This window comes from Chrysemys picta, chromosome 18 (genome assembly GCF_011386835.1).
Source record: "Chrysemys picta bellii isolate R12L10 chromosome 18, ASM1138683v2, whole genome shotgun sequence".
Lineage (NCBI taxonomy): Eukaryota > Metazoa > Chordata > Testudines > Emydidae > Chrysemys > Chrysemys picta.
Window position 1 is genome coordinate 7473790 of NC_088808.1, and position 21431 is coordinate 7495220.

The 21431-nt window shown below is 47.7% G+C and overlaps 1 protein-coding gene across 1 annotated transcript in view; it reads left to right on the forward strand.

Annotated features, from left to right (window-relative positions):
* Positions 1-1532: 1532 nt before the first annotated feature.
* CACNA1B (calcium voltage-gated channel subunit alpha1 B) overlaps positions 1533-21431 on the forward strand; it is a 509994-nt gene continuing 490095 nt past the window's right edge. Inside the window, exons 1-3 of the mRNA XM_065571905.1 lie at positions 1533-2330; positions 4493-4598; positions 15810-15949. Coding sequence (XP_065427977.1) covers positions 2071-2330; positions 4493-4598; positions 15810-15949 — 506 coding nt within the window. The 5' untranslated portion in view covers positions 1533-2070. The remainder of the gene's footprint in view (positions 2331-4492; positions 4599-15809; positions 15950-21431) is intronic.

A 21431-nucleotide genomic window follows, 5' to 3' on the forward strand; every position in this document is an offset into this window, starting at 1 on the left:
TAGCAGACAGCAGCTGACCCTATTTATGAACACACTTCTGTCCCCAGCAGATGTGATTGTTGCAGTCTTGCCTAAATGGTGGGTTGGTTTTGAACTGAGACAGCTTGGATGACTAAGGCAAAAATACATTAGCTGCTCGGAATGAGAGGAATCCAGGATTTCCTTTTGTGGGAGAAGTGAAAATGTCTTGACTGACTTCTCTGGAGGGTACATTTTTAGAGTGACTAGTTATGTCACTTAGTCTAGCTATAAAAGAAGGGAATCCACCCCAGCTACCTAATACAGCAGCATATGATGAGGAGGTGCGGGAATAAGGGGTTAGCTTCATGACCTGTAGTGAAAGGGAACAAAAGAGGGTGTTGAAATAAACAGGATTAAAGGATTTCATTGGTAAATACAGGGTTAAAGGTAGCCAGGATTCACACCAATGGGAAGGAAGGGGAGTTCTCCGGAGTGGAACAGTTGGACATGTTCAGATAGGTGTCTGTTAATGCCCAGGTACAGAGAGATGTGTACACACACACAACCCACCCCCTCTACTGATCCCAATCCAGTTTTTATTATTAACAACAAGCCGGTTAGAAAAACCAGGGGCCCTATCATGCCCTCGGGTTAAGCAGAACTCCCCCTAGAAGTCAGGGAGGGTTTCTGCGGCTAGGGCCCAGGCCCTGGGCTCCAGATGGTCTAAGAGTCCCCCCCCCCCAATTAATCCTAATCCGTACAGGACCAGCTCCCCGGTAAGGCTGAGTTCATAACGTCCCAGCGGGCTCAGCCCAGCCCTTTGTGCGATGAGTCCGATTTCTCCAATCTGGCGTTTGCCCCTGTGTGTGGCCAAACCCTTCGGCCCGGCCGGGCTCGGAAAGTTCGCAGCGCGTCCTGGGTGCCGGCGGGCAGGGGCCGATGCCAGGCGGGCACGGGGCGATCCTGGCAGGACTCCTCCAGCTGAAGCCAGGCGCGTGTGACCCAGGCGGGGCGGCTCCCCAAGCCCCCCCTGCCCCGCTCGGGGCGAGCCTTGCAGCAGCTGGACAGCTCACAGCTGGCCGGGGCGCGCCCGCGCGTGGGGCCACCTGCTTCTCGGTTCTGCCCCCCCAAAACTTCTAGCTAGCCCCCGTTCAGCCCCGGCACCGCCCCTCCAGGGCTGCTAACTCCTTGCCCACCGTAGTGTGTCCTCTGCTGGCAGGGGCAGACGCTGGTATCATGTCAGGGTGGAGGGTGGGGAGGGGGAACTTAACCATGTATTGGGGCATCTCTATGGCATGGATCCAAGTCCCCACCCCTCTTTGCACCCCCCCATCACTGGGGTGCGGATGGGCAGGGTGTGTGTGTGTGTGGGGGGGGAGCGAATGGCCCTTCCCACCCCCTTGCCATGCATCCAGGACTCTGCCAGGGCTTGGCAATGAAGCCGGGGGGGGGAGAAAATCTTGGTTCTCGCTCTCTCCAGGGGTTGTATTGGCCTGGGTGGAGCTGCCGCAGCTGATTGGCTGAGGGGAGTCACCGGGCCGGGCTCTTATAGGGGGCTGAGGTTCCACAAACTGGTTACTCTGAACGTTTCCATTCGAGCTGCCGGTGACTCAGGGAGTCTCTCCGGCGCCGCGCTCTGGCTGCCTGCCCTGGCCACCGCCGGAGGGGAGGAAAGCCCCGGCCGCCCGGGGAGAGGGAGGAAGAGCGAGAAGGCCGGAGGAGAGGAAGGGGAAGGAGGACGAGAGCTCGGATTCCTGCCTCCCCAGCCCGGAGAGCCATCGCCCTCCCCCGGGAGAGCCGCCTGGATCGGGAGAAGCATGAGGCTGGTCTGGAGGGAAGGCACCTGGGTGGGAAGTTGAGCGCAGCCCTCTCCACTCCCTTCCGCCGGGCGGGGAGCGCGGCGTGGCTGGCTGGACCGGCCGGTTCCTACCGTTCCCTCTGCGGCGTCCCCTCCCCAGCTGCAGCCGGAGGAGCAGAGACGCCCCCCGCCCCTTCCTGCCCTCCCAGCAGCGAGGCCCCAGGAGGGAGAGTCCTGGGTGCTGGGATGCGTCTTCCCCCTGCCTCGGCTGCCAGTGTGGATTGTAGCGCCCGGCTCTGTGCGTTGCGAGAATGGCTCGGTTCGGAGATGATCTGCCCACCCGCTATGGAGGCGGCGGTCCGGCCGGGGCTGGACGAGGGGGCAGCCGGCAAGGTGGCCCTCCACCCGGCCAAAGGATGTACAAGCAGTCGATGGCCCAGAGAGCCAGGACGATGGCTCTCTACAACCCCATCCCCGTCAAACAGAACTGCTTCACCGTCAACAGATCCCTCTTCATCTTCAGCGAGGATAACGTTATTCGGAAATACGCCAAGAGGATAACCGAATGGCCATATCCTTTTGGGGAGGGGTGTGTGTGTGTGTGTGTGGGGGAGGGATCAAACAGGGCGGGGTGAGTCTGGGGGTAATAAAAGCTTGGGGTGTGTGGGTGTGTCTGTGTATAATACAGAGGTGTGTGATCTAGGGAGCATATAACTGTGCTGTGTGTGCCCAGTCTAGAGCTGGGTGTATGGGGATGATATGGGGGGGTATCTGTAATAGAACTTGTTTGTAATATCGGGGGGGGGGTGTTTGAAGATAATAAATGGGTGTGTAATAGGGGTGTGAAATACATGTATTTGTCTTTGTGTGCGTGTATTATGCACGCACATTTCATGCGATTTAGAGCCGTGCAAAGGGATCTGAGGGTAAATGATGGTTCTTATTTTAATATTTTAGCCTTTCTCTCTCTCTCTCTGCAGGAGGGCACTGTGAGGTAAAATGGTGACACCTTGGCGTTTCAGCTAGTGCTAGGGACAGCGATAGTCAAGGTCTCCTGACTGACATCTCACCAATACACAATTGTTGCAGCCTGGTTTTAGCACCCCACCTTGGCCAGGCTGTTCCAATGGGAACTGACGTTCGCCCTCGCGCTTGGACTACCCGGAATCAGGCGCGCCTGGGCTTGGGGTTTGCTTTGGTTTGTTTTTGAAATGCTCAGTGGCAGAGTGAGGCAGGACGCGAAGAGGCGGTCCGTGGCTGTACTGAGGAAGGGGCAGATGCTTTTCATCCCAGAACCAGCTCCCTGAGCAAGTGAACTGCAGAGACCTCGCTGGGAAGGGGGGGGGTCTGTTTCTGGTATGATGCATGCGGTGGGGAGCTAAATGCTTGGCAAAGGGAGCCCGACTCTTCCTTTGAGGTTTAGGTTGCCAGGGTGTGTGTGTGCAGTGGCTGATGTGCACCAGCAGGAATGCATTGCACTGGGGAATCTCCGGGGAGCCTGTTGTTTTCATTTCATCTGAAATCACACACCTATTAATCCTTGGCTACCAGCAGCAAGGCCTCCTCTCTGCCTCCTAGCAACCCTTGCACTTGCCAGGAGCCCAGCTCCCCAGCTTGAACTCCAAGGGTGGCTGGTGGGAGGGGAATGCGCTGGTTTGGGGAATATACGTTCCCCACAGTGATCTCTCGGTTAATGTTAGGAAACACAGGGAGGGGAGCTGCAATCCAGCCTGGAATAAACAAGCAGCAAAAGCCCCAGGGGCAGTCTCGCCACCTCCCCCTCCTTCTCCTTTACCACTAAGGAAAGGAAACGGACACACTATAGAAACCCTAGAGTCAGCAGGAAACCCAGAGCTACAAAATGTCCGCAAACCCCACTTTCCTTGGGGAAGTTCCAGCTCAGGCCAGAGACCAGTTCAATGTATGGTACTTGCCAAGGATGCTCTCTGGAGTGAATCAAGTAACCTGCTCCATGAAAGGACTGGCTTGTGGTGAAACTGCCAGGCCCTGTCCTTGCCCAGGGGAGCTCTCCACGGTGCTGGAGAAGCGTTACCCACCACTCTGAGCTACTCTTCAGTGCTGGAGTCAGCCCAGGGTTTGCTCATGTGCAGGTGAGATGAGAAAGAGAGAGAGAGAAAGGCAGAGGTACAGTATTTCCAGCTGGCTTTACTAGCCTGTGAAGCTGGTTTCCCTTCACACCTATCAGGCACTGAATAACTTTGATCTGGCATGGCACTCCGTCAGTAATTCATATTTCAGACCTAGAGAGAAGGCTTGAAATCTAAGTTCCCTAACCTGTCATTTACTTATTTACATAACATGCTTAGATTTAAATGCCAGAGAATTACTAACCCATAATTCAGCAGGGGACATCCAATTTTACTGTCTCTTGGGGGGCACTTTATATTGTCAGTCTTTTTTAAAATCAAAACGTCCTGTTTGCTCTTGGAAAAAGAAGACGAGAAACCCAGAATTTATAGAGGGATTTTGGGTGACAAAATCTAAATCACTGGTTCCCAAAGAAGGGAATTGATTTCTTAAAAACTTCCCAAAGACACCCCTAGAAGGGCCTGAGGTATGATTCAGAGAAAACCTGGCTGAGGATTTCCAGGAGACACCAATGCCACTTGAATGATCAACATCTGTAGACGTGTAATAAGAATACATGGGATTCTTCTTCTTGCTGAAATTCTCCTTGTGTCAGCGAGTTTCTTCTTTAACTATTGGCCCTACTCCATTTGAATACATGATTTTAGCGACAATCATAGCCAATTGCATTGTTCTGGCTTTGGAGCAGCATCTACCAGAGGATGACAAGACACCCATGTCGGAGAGATTGGTGAGTTGCATTTATTTATTTAGGTTTTTACTATTCTGTGATAAAAGAGAACTGACCCACCCAGTGCTGGATGCCCGTAGCAATCTTTTAAAGATACAGTAAAAGCTGTGTTATCCAGCACTTTACCAACCGGAAAGCTCTAGAAACCAGGCGCAGATATCCATTAAAAGTCCAGTTGGTGCAGGGCCAGCAGGCTCCCTACCTGGCTTCGCCTGGCTTCCCGGGAGCAGCGACATGTCCCTGCTGCTCCTAGGCAGAGGAATGGCCACAGGGGCTCCATGCGCTGTCCCTGTTCTGCCCTGAGGAACTGCGGCCAATGGGAGCTGCGGGGGCGGCACCTGTGGGTGGAGGCAGCACGCAGAGCTGCCTGGCAGTGCCTCCACCTAAGAGCAGCAGGGATGTGTCACTGCTTGCAGGGAGTCACTCGAGGTGAATACTGCCTGGATCCGGCACTCTGAAACCCATCCTGTGCCCCAAGTCCCTGCCCTGAGCCCCCTCCCGCACCCAAACTCCCTCCCAGAGCCCACAACCCGCATCCCCTTCCGCGCCCCAACCCCCTGCCCTCTCCCGCACCCAAACTCCCTCCCAGATCCCACAACCTGCATCCCTTCCCGTGCTGCAACCCCCTGCCCCGAGCCCCCTCCCGCATCCAAACTCCCTCCCAGAGCCCGCAACCTGCATCCCCTTCTGCACCGCAACCCCCTGCCCCGAGCCCTCTCCCACACCCAAATTCCCTCCTTCTTAGTTAACCAGAATTTTTGACTTACCAGCACCTCCCATTCCACCAAGATGCCGGATAAGAAAGCTTTTACTGTACATGTATAAATAAACAGACCCATCAGTTACCCTAAGGCCAAAACGAATAACCAGCCACAAAATGAATATAACAAAAATAAATGATGCTCTCTATACGACCCCCACCAGAATTGCGCACCACTACTAGCCAGCCCTGCCCATCTTCTTAAAGTCAAGGGAGAAAAGTTGGACCCCTGAAGACCAACAAACTCAGGCTGTTACAGACCAAGGTGGGAAGAGAATTCCAAAGGCTTCAGTACTATATGTAGAACCGAATGACTCTCTTGGGTCATTTCCCCCAGTATTCTGTATAGAATACAGAGGGTTTTCTTTACTCTTCAGATATCGTCCTACTGAAGATGCGTTGTGGGGGACCTCTCAATGCCAAACTCTTTGGATTTAGAAAATTTTACGATCTTTCCAAAAAGAAACCAGCTTACAAAGAAAAGTAATTTACCAGCAGGCTTTATGGTAATGAGTCAATTACATTATTTCAAATGGAAAATAAGAATAGCTTCAAAACGATCCTTTCATTTCTTATCACCCGCTGACAAAATGGGCAGTGTTTGGTTTCATTTTTTCTTACTCTACGCAAACTGGAGCGACTTCCAAGCTGGAATGAATGGATATTGGTGCCTGTTTGGTGGGGGACTAAATCTGAATCCATCTGTGTTTTACATGTATAAATGAAATGATGCAAACTAAAGTAATATTAGGCTTAGGACCAAAAGCTAGGAAATGAAGGAGATTCTGATCTATGGTTGTTAGTTTCCTAGACTTTGCAGGACATGATCTCTAGAATAGCACATGGCGATGAGCAGTGGTGATGAGCTGAATAATTCTTTAGTCAAAGGAATACAATCATAGGTGATAGAACTGGAAAGGTATCCAGGGTCATTTATTGAACCCACCTTTTTCTTGTGCAAGTTGACCTGGGAGTGCCTATTATTTATTTATATTAGCAAAGTGCTTAGCAGCCAATTCATGGACCAGGATCCCATTGTGCTAGGCACTCCACAAACCTATGAACTTCCTTAATTGTATCCGTATTGATTTCCCCACCCCCCCATCTAGTTGAAAAGAGCGAAGGAAAAAGAGGAACTCGTGTATACATGCCCAACCTTTTTACCATTCTGTGAGTTTGTATTGTTATCAGTCTTGGAATTTATTACTTGGGGAAGGATGGTTTTGTGATGAAGGCACTGGCTGGGACCCATCTGACTTCAGTGGAAGTTTTGCCTCTGTAAAGATTAAGGGCTGGATAAATGCTGGATTTTTCCCTTGGAGTTCCTAAAAATATGAACCAGCACAGGGACAAAATGATTTCCTAGCCTAAGCGCACTCCTAAGGGCTGGTCTACACTGGAAGGGGGGGGGGGAATTGATCTAAGATGCGCAACTTCAGCTATGCGAATAGCGTAGCTGAAGTCGAAGTATCTTAGATCGAGTTACCTGGGGTCCAGACGGTGCGGGATCGACGGCCGCGGCTCCCCCGTCGACTGCGCTACCGCCGCTCGCTCTGGTGGAGTTCCGGAGTCGACGATGAGCACGTTCGGGGATTGATATATCGCATCTTAATGAGACGCGATATATCGATCCCGGATAAATCAATTGCTACCTGCCGATACGGCGGGTAGTGAAGATGTACCCTTACTCTTCAGTGATGGATTATTCCAAGCAACCAGGGGCACAATTAGCAAATCTTATTTCTGTCCCTACATTTTTCTAGATTGGGGGTAAAAGAGGGGGGCGAGAGGATGGGGTTCGATGCTATGTCTAAATCTGAGAGGAGCATTTTATTGGTCTTTCCCCCCCTCATCATTTTAACACCTTTCCTCAAGGTTCCTCATTGCAGGTGTTGTCCTTCTGGGATTCCTGCCCAGTTGCTGTGAGCGTTACTCCTTAGTGAGCCAGAGGCTCACCAATGTGTGGCATAAAACTCACCCCGTTCCGATGAGTCTCTCCAGCACTGCCAGCTCTTACTGACTGGTGGAGTACGAGTTGATCCCTAGGTTTTTGACCCACTGATAGTGGACAGCAATGTCTCAAAAGGTGAGTCTACGCTGTGATAAAAGACCTGCAGCATGAGTGGCTGGCCCAGGTCAGCTGACAGGCTTGTGGGGCTTGGGCTCTGGGACTATAAAGTTGCATTGTAGAGGTTCGGGCTTGGGCTGGAACCTGGCCTTCGAGGCTTTGTAAAGGGGAGGGTCTTCAGCTTGAACCCGAATGTCTACACTGCCATTTTATAGCCCCGCAGCCCGAGCCTTGCGATACCAAGTCAGCTGACCCAGGCTCTGAGACTTGGAGCCGCAGGTCTTTTAGCGCAATGTAGACATACCCTGAGCCAGCCTTTATTATGGGTGTGTCTACACTGCATACTAAGCCTGCATCTGTGGGACCTGGGCTTGTGGATTCGGTGTTTCCAAGCCCATGCTTGAGCATCCACACTGCATTGTAACCTTGGGTTTACAATTGCTGGGGTGAGGTCGCACAGCCATGCTAATGCGTTCATGTTGCACTACGCAGACCTTTTGACTCTGGTTAGTGGCTTGAGCTGTGTCCACACTGAAAAATGACAGGGCTTGGACCCACCTGCCTAGCAGGGTTCTAGGACCCAGGTCCTGAGTGCTTAATGCCCCAAGTCTGACTGATTTGTGCATGGGTGGAAGTGGGGCTTGGGCTCAATCCTGAGTCAGATCCCAGGCTTAGAATATGACTACACATGGATAAAAGACCCACTGCATGGCCATGGCTGGCCTGGGTCAACTGACTTGGTCTTGCAAGACTCTGGCTGTGGGGCTAAAAATCTCTGTATAGACATTTGGACTCAGGCTGGAGCCTGAGCTCTGGGACCCTCCACCCTCATAAGTCCCAGAGCTTGGACTTCACCCTGAGCTTGAACATCTAGACAGCAATTTTTCAGTCCCAGAGTCCGAGCTCTGTGAGCCCAAGGGCACATCTTCACCACTCACCGGATTGGCTGGTAGCGATTGATCTATTGGGGATCGATTTATCGCGTCTAGTGTAGACGTGATAAAATCGATCCCCGATCGCTCTGCCGTCGACTCCGGAACTCCACCACAGCGAGAGGCAGAAGCGGAGTCGACGGGGGAGCAGCAGCGGTCGACTCGCCGCTGTCCTCACAGCCAGGTAAGTTGACCTAAAATACGCAACTTCAGCTACACTATTCGCGTAGCTGAAGTTGCGTATCTTAGGTCGACCCCGCCCACCACCCCGTAGTGTAGACCTAGGGCAAATCAGCTGCCATGGGTCTGCCCCAGGTTTTGATCCCTGTGTAGGCATACCCGTAGTGTGCGGTGCAGACATGCCAGGGGGCCATTTTAATTAGTGTTTTGATAGCTATAGTTAAGGTTGCCAATTAATTTCCATTCTAAAGGCCTTACCGAAGAGTCACATTGATAATGTTTTGAGGTTAGATTAGCTCTTTCAGCCTCAAAGTGTGTTGCAAAAAAAAAAAAAAGTATTGCTAATGAGAAATAGTTTTTGTTGGTTTTCCAATTTTTCTGCAGGGGGTCACAACCAGGGCTGGGCAGGAAATGGTATTCCTATTTCCACAACAATTTTCAACACATTTTCCCCGTCCCAACGCAGGGGACTGCAACTCTTTTTTTTTTTTTTTTTTTTTTGTTCTGTTCAGGTCAATAAAAATATTTTATTTCAATAATTCTGAAGTGTTTCATTTTCATTTCAACCTTTTCCCCCTTCTTTTACTTTTTTTTTTCTTTAGTGAAAATGTACTAACGTTTTGCAACGAGGAGTCCTTTTGACTGAAAAAACAGAAGCTTCCCAGTGTGAGAATCCCTTTACCCAAACTGTTTCAAGCTGGGTGTGTCACTGAACCTGACACAGTTTTTGTGAACAGTTTCAGTTGGGAAGAAATGGCATTTTAGGGTGAAAATTTCCTAGCCAGCTCTAGTTGTGATGCATCTTGAATGTGCTTCCCGTTTCTCCTGCAGAGCATAAGCTGTTGCAGTCAAAAATGCTAAACAACTAATGTCAGATGCACCATAAACCACATAGTGAGAAGAACTGCCCTCTCATTTTTGATACCTGGGGCCAAATCCTGATCCCATTCCCATTGAAACCTGTGGCAGTTTTACCATTGACTTCAATGCGACTAAGAATTGGCCCTTCTGGTGTAAGGACTTAGGGCCACATCTTCCCCCTCCCACGTTTATTAAACCAAGATCGCTAGTACGGTGGCATGGGGGTTGTTAGCTGAAACAATGATCAGATCACCCCTTGGGAATGGGACTCAACAGCACTGCAGAAGGGAGAGAGGGCTGGCCAGGTAAATACTCCTACAACACAAAGAACCCGAGCCCAATGGATTCTTGGAGCATACATGTGTTGTTTGTAGAGTGTGCCGGAAAGGGGGCGGGGGAAGGGAAGAATTGCAAAAATTTCCAAAGTTTCATTTAGTTTTGTTCAAATGTTGTTGGTGTAAAGTTTTCCGTCCAGCTCTAGTTGTTTCCCTGCTTTCACAGGGCTCTGGGCTTCCCTACCAATGGCAGTCCCGCTCACTAGCTCTACTGCGGTGCTACCATGGGTTGCCCTATTCCCTTCCCCTGCGTCCACGGGATCCTTCAGCTGGGTTTTCACAGGGCCTGTGGGAGGAGCTAATGCCGCCCACGTCAGCGTTAATGTCTGCAAGGTTTCAGCAGATCCAAGGCTGGTTTTCTTAGCTAGACTTGCCTAGACACCAAGGATCTTCCTTGATTCCTCTTCGGGGCGGCTGCGTGCAATTTGGGGCTGTCATGTAAGCAGCACAGAACTGGTGGCAGTTACGTGATGCCGTGGTATGATTCCTCCTGGTCACACTTTCCCTTTCCAGGGCCTCTCCAGCCTCCTCTGGCTATAACACACTGCTTTGCTCCCTGCTTTGCCGGGCATATGGACCTCGGTGTACACAGTGTCTACGCTTGCTTGTAAGACACAGGAGGTTTCTACCTGGGGATGCTCTGGCAGACTGCGCACGCTTGGGTTTTCGGGATGTTTTTGATGGGAAGGTGGGGCAAAGCTGGCTGCTCTGTTATTCAACATGGCAGATTTTTAACTTGGCTAATGGATTTCATTCTTTATCCCGGCCACAGGCATTCAGTGCAGGCATCCGCAAGCTTCTCAGATTAACCTCTGTTTGTACAAAGCCTCTATTTACCAGCACACCCAAACCTATTCCATTTGTCATCCAGAGCCCAAGGAACGACATCAGGAAATGAACCGGGAATAGTGATAACGTTCCAGAATCAGAGCTGGTTTCCGATCTGAAACGTATTTATTAATCTGTGTGTCTGGCCCAGTCACGGCTGCGTCCACAATCAACAGCCTGCTGGCACATTTTATGGCCAACTTCTCCACCAGAATTCTGCCCTGGTAGGGAATGTTGTCAAGGGTCCCCTCTGAGCACATAGATGCCACCCCAATGTCCCACCAGGGTTGTGGATTCACCCCACCCTCCAGGGAAAGGCTGAATGGGGCTACAGCAGTGGTCCCCAAACTTTTCACATCATGCCCCCCCTTATCCCTCTCCACCCCCACCCCCCGGAGCTGCGATGGGGAGCCGAGGCTGCAACTCCCAGGTGTGGGGGGATGCGGACAGACGTAAGGGGGCTGCGAGGCTGGGACCACAGTCGCAGACAGGCCAGGAGTCAGAGGCTGAGGCCGCAGATGGGGGTGGGTCTGGGGCTGGGAGTGGGGTTGTGGCCAGGGGACAAGGCTGGGGGTGGGGCTGGGAGCGGAGCCATGTGCCAGGCCGTGGTTGGAGGCTGGGGCTAGGGCCAGGAGCAGAGCTGCAGATGGGCCATGGTAGGGGGCTGAAGCTGGGGAAAGGGCTGGGGCCAGGAGCAGAGCTGTGGACGGGCCCTGGCCGGGACTGGGAGCAGAGGCACAGCTGGGCTGGGAGCCAGGGACTGAGGCCCGTGGCTGGGAGCGAAGCCGTGGCTGGGGTGGGGCTGGAGCAGAGTGGGGCTGGGTGGCGCTCCCTCTCCGCCCCCCCGTGGGGGCTGGCCTGGGCCCCATCAAACATTCCTACGTGCTCCCCTAGGGGGGCGCATCCCACAGTTTGGACACCACTGGGATAGATGATGATCTGAAGGCATCTCCCTGACTGACAGCAGCATTGCTGAGTTGTCAGCCAGAGGGAAGAGACAGGTCTCATTGGGCTGAAACCATGGCAATTGGTGAAAGGGGGTCTGAAGAAGAGAGGCCCCCCCACACATCAGAAGAGACCTCCCCTTCCAGCCCCCACCCCAGCGGTGTGTGTTTGTTTTTTCTTTTCAGCAAAGACATGAACCCAGCTCGGATCCTCTTTCCCCCCAACCCCCTTGGAGCTGCCAAGGACTTCCTTCCCCTTCTCCCTAGCTTTGGGAGGGACTTATCCTATAAGGCCCTCTAGTAGAGGACTGGTCCTTGGGTGCATGTAGGCACCGTAGTGTGTCTTATGGGCGATGGCCCTTTAAAGCTGGGAGCTGGCGGTCACAAGCCACATGACTCAGAATAAGCATGTGACCTACAGGACCCCAGATATAAAGCTTTCTGCTGCTGAAGTAGTGGTAGAGTCTTAGAGTAGGGGAAGGGCTCCTCACAGGAGCTGAGCAGATGGACTGGGACAGAAGCCAGGTACTAGAGGAGCCTGAGGGTGGGGCTCTCCAGAGTAGCCAGGCGAGTGGTTGATGGGTTAGAAAGCCTTGAGGGGGCAGACCCTGCTGGTAGGGGAGACAGGGCACTGTTTGTCTGTTGGGTTGTAGAGGATCCTGAGATTGAGGGTGGGCTAAGCCCAGAGGGGGCTGACTATTTGTGAAGCCCTATTTTGTGGGGGGGAAATGCTTATACTTATTGTGTGGGTCTAGGAAACCAGGCCCTGAAAAAGAAATGGTCTCTGAGTGTGTGTTCATGGGGGAGCTGAGAAGGGGAGCTTGAAGCAGTAGCTGTGCCTTAGTTTCCCCTTCTTGGCTCCAAGATGACTGTGCCCCCCCCCTTCTTTATGGTTCAAGGAACATCCCTCTTTTGGTGTCCGGTTTATTAGACATTCTGCTGAATTGGAGCTTATGTGAGCTGTCCTCCATGTTGGAGTCTCTTCTCCAAACCAGTGCAGCTCCTGTTACCGAGAAGAAGAAAGTGTTTGTTTTTGTTTTTTTCCAAATTATAGGGTCTCCGTCTGGAGGTGTGAGCTGCAATCATAAATCAGAGTCAGGTGGTGACCCTCACCTTTCACTTGTTGCTAACTAGGAGAGGAGTCTGGGAGCTTTAGCAGAGGTCCTGGTATGAAAAAATCTAAGAATCACCAACTTAAAGAAGGAAAAAACATGTGAATTACAGGAAACCAGCTACAGGCTTCCTGCCCTATAGAAGGGATAGATTTTTGGGGTGTGGCTAGTGAGGGATAAAAGCAGGTAAAGACTCTGGGGGAGAGATGGGTGGGGGATATACCCTCCATCCAGTCTGCCCTTTCTCAAGTTATGAAAACAGTTAAGGAAGGAAAGAAGGCAAAGTAAAAAGCCCAAATATCAGGTCTTCATGCCAATCTAGGGGATTTGGATGCTTAATTCCTGTTAATTTTAATAGGGTCTGAGCCTCTAGATCTTTGTGTTGCAAAACTCCATCCTAGGACTTTGGGAGCAGGGGGATAAGTGCCCTGTTAGTTGGCTGAAAAATGATGAAAATGTATCACTACAAACTTGAGATTTTTTGCGGGAGCGTGAGGGGGAGTTTGAAATTTTGAAATGTTTGACCCCTCTTTGCCCTTAACCATAGGAACTGCACACACATCCCTATGATAATTGTTCCTATGGAGTGGGTGGGTTGGAGCATGGAGTTCTGGGAAAACGATGGATTGCTGAGTTTTTCAGATGGGCGTTCTTTCCAATTACTTGACAATTTCCTCCGTGAAGAATCCTTGGTGTGAATGTGGATGTATGTTCATGCTGCTTTTGCAGGATGTGTATGTACCTGTTTGGGAGGGGAGTGGCTCCTTGCTTCCTGCACTGGTGAGAATTTGGCCGTTTATGGTACACCCTGTTTGGAAAGTCTGAGCATGTGCGGGGTTTGAGAGCTGAGCAAGAGTTTTGATGCTTGCAAAACAAATTCTTGGATCAATCTCACTTCCTTACCGCTTAACGTGTGAGAGTCAAACCTGCTGCTGTTCCTGCCCAAAAATACTGGGCCAAATTTTATCCCCACTGGAATTGTATTGATTTAAATGGCTAGACACCAGGGATGAAGTGAGCCTACAGTCCACTCAGAGTCAATGGGTCTTAGGCTCCAAATATCTGTCCTTTTTGAAAACCGGACATAGGCTGCTAAGTCACTTAAGGCGTGTACATTGGAAAAAACAACCTTACGGCAGCAAGTTTCAGAGCCCAGGTCTACAGATGGGGGCTCATGCTACAGGGCTAAAAATATCAGTGTAGATGTTCCCACTTGGGCTGGAGCTTTTCTCTGAGACCAACCTCCTTGCCAGGCTTCACAGCCCGCTCTTCAGCCTGAGCAGGAAGGTCTAGACGGCTGTTTTTAGTGCCGTAGCAGGATCCCGAGTCTGTAGACTCCGGCTCTGAGACTAGCTTCTGTGGGGGATTTTGTTGGCAGTATAGACATATCCTTAGGTGCTTTTGAAAATTGTACCTAATGTCTTTGCCTTTGTTATCTCCAGCTTATACGTTAATGCCAGCCACAGCCATTCCTCTTCGGCCCCGAAGAGAATTTTCTGATACTTAATTTTTACTTCAAATAATCTAATATGACAATGCCACAAATGTCTGTGGTGCTGAACAAAACATGGCCCCTACTCCCAATGAGCTGACGGAATAAAGCTCTGATTGTTCAGTGAACTCCTCGTGAGCCCAGGAAAGCTCATTGCAGGGTTGGAGGGCCTAAAAACCTAGTCCCATTGTCCTTAATTGGGCAAAACTCCAAGGGAAGTGAATGGGAATTTTGCCTGAATTGTGATCAAGTTAATCACAAAGTTAAACAAAAATAAATATAGGGCAACAATTCAGATGAGTGAAGCTGTGGCGACACCATGGAGGAGAAAGTTACTGAAAGAAGAATTGACGGAAGAAATGATTTTGGAGGAGGATGGGGGAGGGGTGGATCATTATAAGAACGGCCGTACTGGGTCAGACCAAAGGTCCATCTAGCCCATTATCCTGTCTACTGACAGTGGCCAATGCCAGGTGCCCCAGAGGGAGTGAACCTAATAGGTAATGATCAAGTGATCTCTCTCCTGCCATCCATCACCACCCTCTGACAGACAGAGGCTAGGGACACCATTCCTTACTCATCCTGGCTAATAGCCATTAGTGGACTTAACCTCCATGAATTTATCCAGTTCTCTTTTAAACGCTGTTATAGTCCTAGCCTTCACAACCTCCTCAGGCAAGGAGTTCCACAGGTTGACTGTGCGCTGTGTGAAGAAGAACTTCCTTTTATTTGTTTTAAACCTGCTGCCCATTAATTTCATTTGGTGGCCCCTAGTTCTTGTATTATGGGAATAAGTAAATAACTTTTCCTTATTCACTTTCTCCACACCACTCATGATTTCATATACCTCTATCATATCCCCCCCTTAGTCTCCTTTTTTCCAAGCTGAAAAGTCCTAGCCTCTTTAATCTCTCCTCATATGGGACCTGTTCCAAACCCCTAATCATTTTAATTGCCCTTCTCTGAACCTTTTCTAGTGCCAGTAAATCTTTGTTGAGATGAGACCACATCTGTACGCAGTATTACAAGAAGTGGGAAGGCATTTATAAATCAAATGAAGCTAAACAATTCATTCACAAAGAGTAATCTTGGTTGAATTTTGCCTTACGTTTATTAAAATGAATTGTCCACAATCAGGTCATAACGTTCTCAAATTATTCCACGGTTCAACTTATTTCCCCATCAACTAATTTTCAGTTTGCAGATCATTTGCAAATAATATGTTCCCAATATTTGCAGTCCATGCTGGTCTGATTGTCGATGTGTCAGGTGCTTTTGTTTCTGGTCCCCGACTGCATGGTGTTTGTAAGTCACCAACATGGGAAGAACTTTGCAGTGTACAATTTAACCTCAAAGTTGAAATTTTGTGCTTGGTGAATATTTGATCTTAAAATTCCCTTTGCATGACTACTTGGGCGTCTGAAGCGTGAATGCTCAGATATTCACGGCAAAAGAAAATGAGACTCGCAAACATGTTGAATCACAATTTATTTTTGAATGTAAAAAAATATTCATGGAACAGTTTTTATTTTTATTTTTTTTTACTACTATGTCCTTAGGTCTGGTAACATGACTATATATGGGTTTCCACTTAAGAAACTTGAACACTGAATACATTATTTTTAGTTGTACAAGTTGAGGCAAACACAGAAATGTCTCTCTCTCTTTGACATCTCTAATTTTTTCCCTTTCCTTTCAGGATGATACTGAGCCGTACTTTATTGGAATATTTTGTTTTGAAGCTGGTATAAAAATCATCGCTCTGGGGTTTGTTTTTCACAAAGGCTCTTATCTCCGAAACGGCTGGAACGTGATGGATTTTGTCGTTGTCCTCACAGGGTAGGTGACTGTTACCATTGCTTCAAGTTTTCTAAGGCTGCTTTGTTTCATATTGTTTTTTAACCTTGGATCCGTGAAGAATTTGAAATATGTACTGTAGTAAAGTTGTGCATTGCTGGACTTACTGTCTTTAAATAATAGGTGAATGAGCTGTTTTTTGAAGTATTATTTGAACTGACCTAAAAAGAAGTTTTGAAGACTTGTTAAAATCCATACTGTCATAACTTGCCCAGATGCTCTGAGATGCCCATTTTTCCAGGTTCTAATTACCAATAGGCACTCAAACTCTAGTTTCAATAAACCCTCCTCTGAAATGGTGGAATGATTTCAAAAGGAAACACTGACAAAGGTGATGGGTGAAAGTTTGTCTTTGTTGAAACAGCTGCAACTCCATCAGACTTCATGGAGTTTCACCACAGATGAAGCTGACCCATTACAAAAAAGTGGCTTTAAAAGGAATAACAGAAAGAGGCTGAGTGTTCTCAAAAGCTCTACAGTTAAAAATTCTGTTTGCGCTTCCTGAATTGTGTAATGCACATGTCTAGCTGAAAAACATCTGTTGGGCTTGGTATGTTGCACCTACGCTGAACATGCGTTGTTCCTATGCTGTAGGTTATAATAGTTCACAGTTATGTACTTTGCCATAGTGTGTTTAGCCAGCGAGAGATTAGAAAAGTAACTTTGTTTAAAGAGTTCTTGTGAATCCATAGTGATTTATGAACTGTACCCTTAAAGTCCAAAATAGATATTAGGGTTTTGAAGACCTAATTGAGGATCTGATCATACAGTCTTTATGCAGGCAAACACCTGATTGATTTCAGTGGGAGTTTTGCCTATGGAAGACTGCAGAATCAGCCCATTAGTGTTAATATCTACTTGTTTTACATACCTCTCTCTGGCACTGTGAGTATATTCTCATGGGGAATATACATTCTCTGATGTCCGTATCCTGGCATGTGATGTGGAATGGAGTGCTGTTAGGAAACTGCATGCATATATATATATATATATATATATATATATATATATATATATATATATATTAGATGCATTCTGACTATAGTTCTATTTGTTATTCAATGTACCATGTGATGTGACTGTCAAGATGTTGAAGGGAATTTTTTATGCATTAAGAAGAAAACAAATGTGTACGCTTTGATTCTCCTGACGCTGGAGTAAATCAAGAGTATCTTCACTGGAGCCCAAAAGGAGAATCAGGCTCATATTCTAGGAATTTGTTAGCGGGGACCAGGATGAAACCTGAATTAATGCAGTTGCTACAGTCGATGATGATGATGGGATGTTTCACATCCTATTTCTCATCGTACCCTTGTAAAGAAAGGAGAAACAGACCTCGATTCTGGAAAGCCCTTAAGCACATGTTTAATTTCACCCTTATTCCACAAAGCATTTAAGCATATACTTAAGTCTGATTGACTCCAAAAGTACTTATACATGTGCTTAAAGTTAAGAGTACAAGGGCTTTCTTGAATACAGATGCTTTTCTGAATAGGGGCCATATTTTGGATTATACGGGCCGGTTTTTTGATTTACCTTTTTTTAAAGATCTGAACACAAAATCAGAACACACCGTGTTAAATGCTTCCTGATTGTGACCGAGTTGCTCAGGATTTAGCTCCAGGGTGTGGAATACGGCTGGCGCGTGCCATGCCTATGGAATCATAAATGAATGTGTAATGCTGTAGGCACGACACGGGCATTTTATTGCTATAATTTCTATTGCAAGTACTTGCAGAGCTGTTTGATCTCTGAATATAATTGTGGATTACCAGTTTGATTAGACAGCTGTAATAAGGAATCCTGTTGTCATCTGCAAACATGTATAATCCTTTGAAGTACAATCCTGTTAATGTCAAGGCTTCTGGTTTCCAGTGGTGGCACTAGCTGGGTTGTATTGAAGTTGTCTTGTACATGGACTTCCCAGCAGGCAAGCAGTGCAGGGAAGACTTAGAGTAAACTGAGTGAAATCAAGTATAGCAGCCGTCTCCATTGAAGAAATTCACATCACCTGTAAATATTACAACTTATGGCCCTGATTCTTTGGCATGGTACTTACATGCATGCTGAACTTCAAGCATTGAAATCAATGGGATTGCTCATGTGTTCAAAGTTAGGTATGTAGTGTCCATACCTTCCTGAACTGGGGCCTGAGTTTGAAAGACCAGTAATGAAAAGAAGGAACCTCTGGGACAGAAGTGGTGTTGAAAGATCTGCAACATCACACAGGATATTAAATTAATTTTTCTGTGAAGACTCTTGTACTCTGGTCAATTTCCTAGATTAACAGGTGGTTCTTAGTTTACCGTTCTTGCTACACATTTTCTAGACTAAAAGGCAAGAATTTATGGTTGTTTGGGCATTGTTGGCTAGCTCAGATATCTTTATTTACCCACTCATTTTTTTCTCCAATAACCCATATACATAAGAAGCTTTAAGCCAAGCCATTTTGTTAGAGAGAGAGAGAGAGATCATTATGACATCCCCGCAAGAGGACTTTAAAGAAAGGTCACTGAGGAAGAATGTTTACCAATAACAAACCTGATTATTTCTTCAGGGAAGATTTTGCTCGTTGGTGACACGAATTCAGCTTGAATTTTTCTTTTCTATGAAAGGTGATAGCAGATCAGTTTATTTAAAGATGCTTGTGGTATGGTGTGTGTGTGTGTGTGTGTGTGTGTGTGCTACAGAAAATAATAAAAATGACCTACAGTAGTAAATGTGCAGCTGATGCAGCATTTCACATATTTATAGACTGCGTGCTACAGTATTACTCTTGCTACACTCATACGGCAAACTCTGTCGTTGCCAAGTTATTTTCTTCTTACCCCATACGTACTGATACTTTGTGAGACGGATTAATTTCTCTTATATGGAAAGTGCACAACTGTCAAACCAGACAACTCCTAGGTCATTCCAAACCCCTCTCATTGCAAAGATAAAAAGGTAGACTCCGTTCAGAGTGCAAGCACAGAACAAAGCTCACCTTCAAATGAATTTTAAATATATATGGATTTTGATTTCTCAGGTTTGTGAGATTGTGAAAACATATGATGTGGTACAGAAAGTCACACACACACACACACACACACACACACACACACACACACACACACACACACACACACACACACACACACACACCCCGCCTCTGTTAATCCTGTATTCTTTGTAAAGATAAATGACGAACACCGGAAAACCTGATCTCATTTTCAGCTTAAACCCAGAAAAGCAAAAAGCAGATTTGCTCTCATTAGCTGTTTCCATAGGGAGAGAGGGCTAGTGGGTGCTGTGCTTTTATCAAACCCGTCCTTTGTGTGAATTTGAACATGAGCCGATCACCTGTCTCAACAGATATTCTGCAAACTGCCGTACCCCTTTCTCAGCCTCTTCTCCCCCACACCAGAGCCCAAATCCTGGAACATTTTTGATGATGTTGTTGTGGCTGCCAGCAATGATAGACATTTTGTCTGTCAAAATTAGACATTAGAACTTGTTAATTAGAAAATAAATCACATTTCTGGTATCTGCAGCCAGGATCAATATCCTATTGAACTAAACTGGAGGCTAATAGATTGTGGCCTAAAATGGCTTGTTTTATCATTCCAGAAAGCACTCAGTCAGTGTCTTACCACAAAAGTGCTGTGGTGTCTCTTTCTCATTTACTTTCAGGAAAGCCTGCCGATCTGCTGTTAATAAAGGCAAGGGAAACAAGTAGATTTCTGCTCTTCAGAAGATTTTCTTTCCCCTGGATTTTTTTGTTTGTTTGTTTGAAACTCCTCCGGTTGCAGACAAGTACCAAGGGAAGTTGCATTGTTGTGATGTCTGTTGCCACAAGTATTTAATAGCTGCTGTTATTTGACTTGCATATTTTTATTGGTGTGTTTTAACTCCAGTGACATTTCTTTCCAGTAGTAACTGTTAACAAAAAACCCAAAACAAAACGCACCTGAGCAAGTGGACTAGCACTAGAGGATAAGCCCTGCACACCCTTAGATCAACCTGTACACCTGCAATGTGTCCTGTAATGGCAATTCCCAATGTTTCTGGGAATGGAGCTAACTACCTTGTGTGATGCATCAGTGTCATTGCCAGAGGCTTGGTGTAATGTTCCTTTGGATTAGGGCCTGATCCAGAGACAACTGAAGTCAGTGGAAGATTCCAGTTGACATCAGTAGGCTCTGAAACAGGTCCTTAATGAGGCAGACATGGTAAACTCCCTCTACTCCATAGAAGGAACGTGCCGTGTGAACCTGTTGCTGTTCCTTGCCATTAAGAACTAGCTGTAGCCTGCCATACGGTCACATTTGTGCACTAGCATCAGAGCTTTCTCCCGCCTTAAGCTGCAAGTACTAAAGGGAAACATTGTTGCATTCACTGTAAAATGTCAGCAGAGCAATTTTGCACAATAGTCTATACCCAATGGAGGGAAACTTGATTGTGTCTGCCGGAGCATTCCATGCAGCAGAAGGAGCGGTGCTCTCACACAGTGTGGGAAGACAGACTGACAAATGTCGGGCGGTATGTTCTGGCGGAGCTGTTTCAGTCTCTGCTTCCAAGGAAGTATCGCTCTAGTGGCACTAGTAAACCCAACCGTAGTTGGGAAGGTAATTCTTTCTGCACGTAGTAACGGCCTGATTGTCCTCGATGTGGACCTGGCTGGTTACGAAAAGCAGCGGCTTCTGTACCTCAGTGGTATCAAGTCCCAGAACACTTTTCTTACTTGCTGCTTGCCCTGCACTTAGACAAAGAATCAAATAAGCAGCAGAAAGCCAGAGGAGGCTAAATACAAAGTTTCCTAGCTTGATATAGGGTCCCAAACCCAATTCTCTTAAGAGTTACCAAGTCTGACAGTTATTAGGAGGAAGGTACACGAATTATCAAAAGGGAAATGCACAGCAGTGTCTGGAGCTCTGATCATGCAGCCAGAGAGGGAAATACCTTGACCTGGTTTCGCGAATGTTTGTTTGACATGGGGGTGAAGAGTACTCGCAAAGCGGTTGGTAAAAGAATGAAAAGTGAATTTCTCAATGCAAATGTGTAGGTTGGGATTTTCAAAACTGCCTGGTAGATTTTAGATGCTCAATTCCTAGTAATAGGTTAAGCACCTAGAAAATGAGGAACACACAATTCGTGACCGCTTGTGAAAAGTTTGGTTTAAATAACTTGCCTAGCATCATATCGGAATTCTGTGGCAGAAGCAGGGATAGAATCCAGTTCTCCAAGGGAGCATTCACCTGCCTCGGGCATTAAATCATCTTTTCTCTTCCTGCAGTTCCCTGCCTCATTCACGACACACCTTCCAACTTCTGCCGCAAATGAGGCCAGGGTCCTACAGACAACAGCCTTTTTCACTACACAACCTTGATTGAATCCCAGAACAGGGTCTGTCCTGCAGAAAGAATAGAGGATGTGGTCATGTAACTAAAGACGACCCGAATGCATACAAACAGGATGGGGCAAA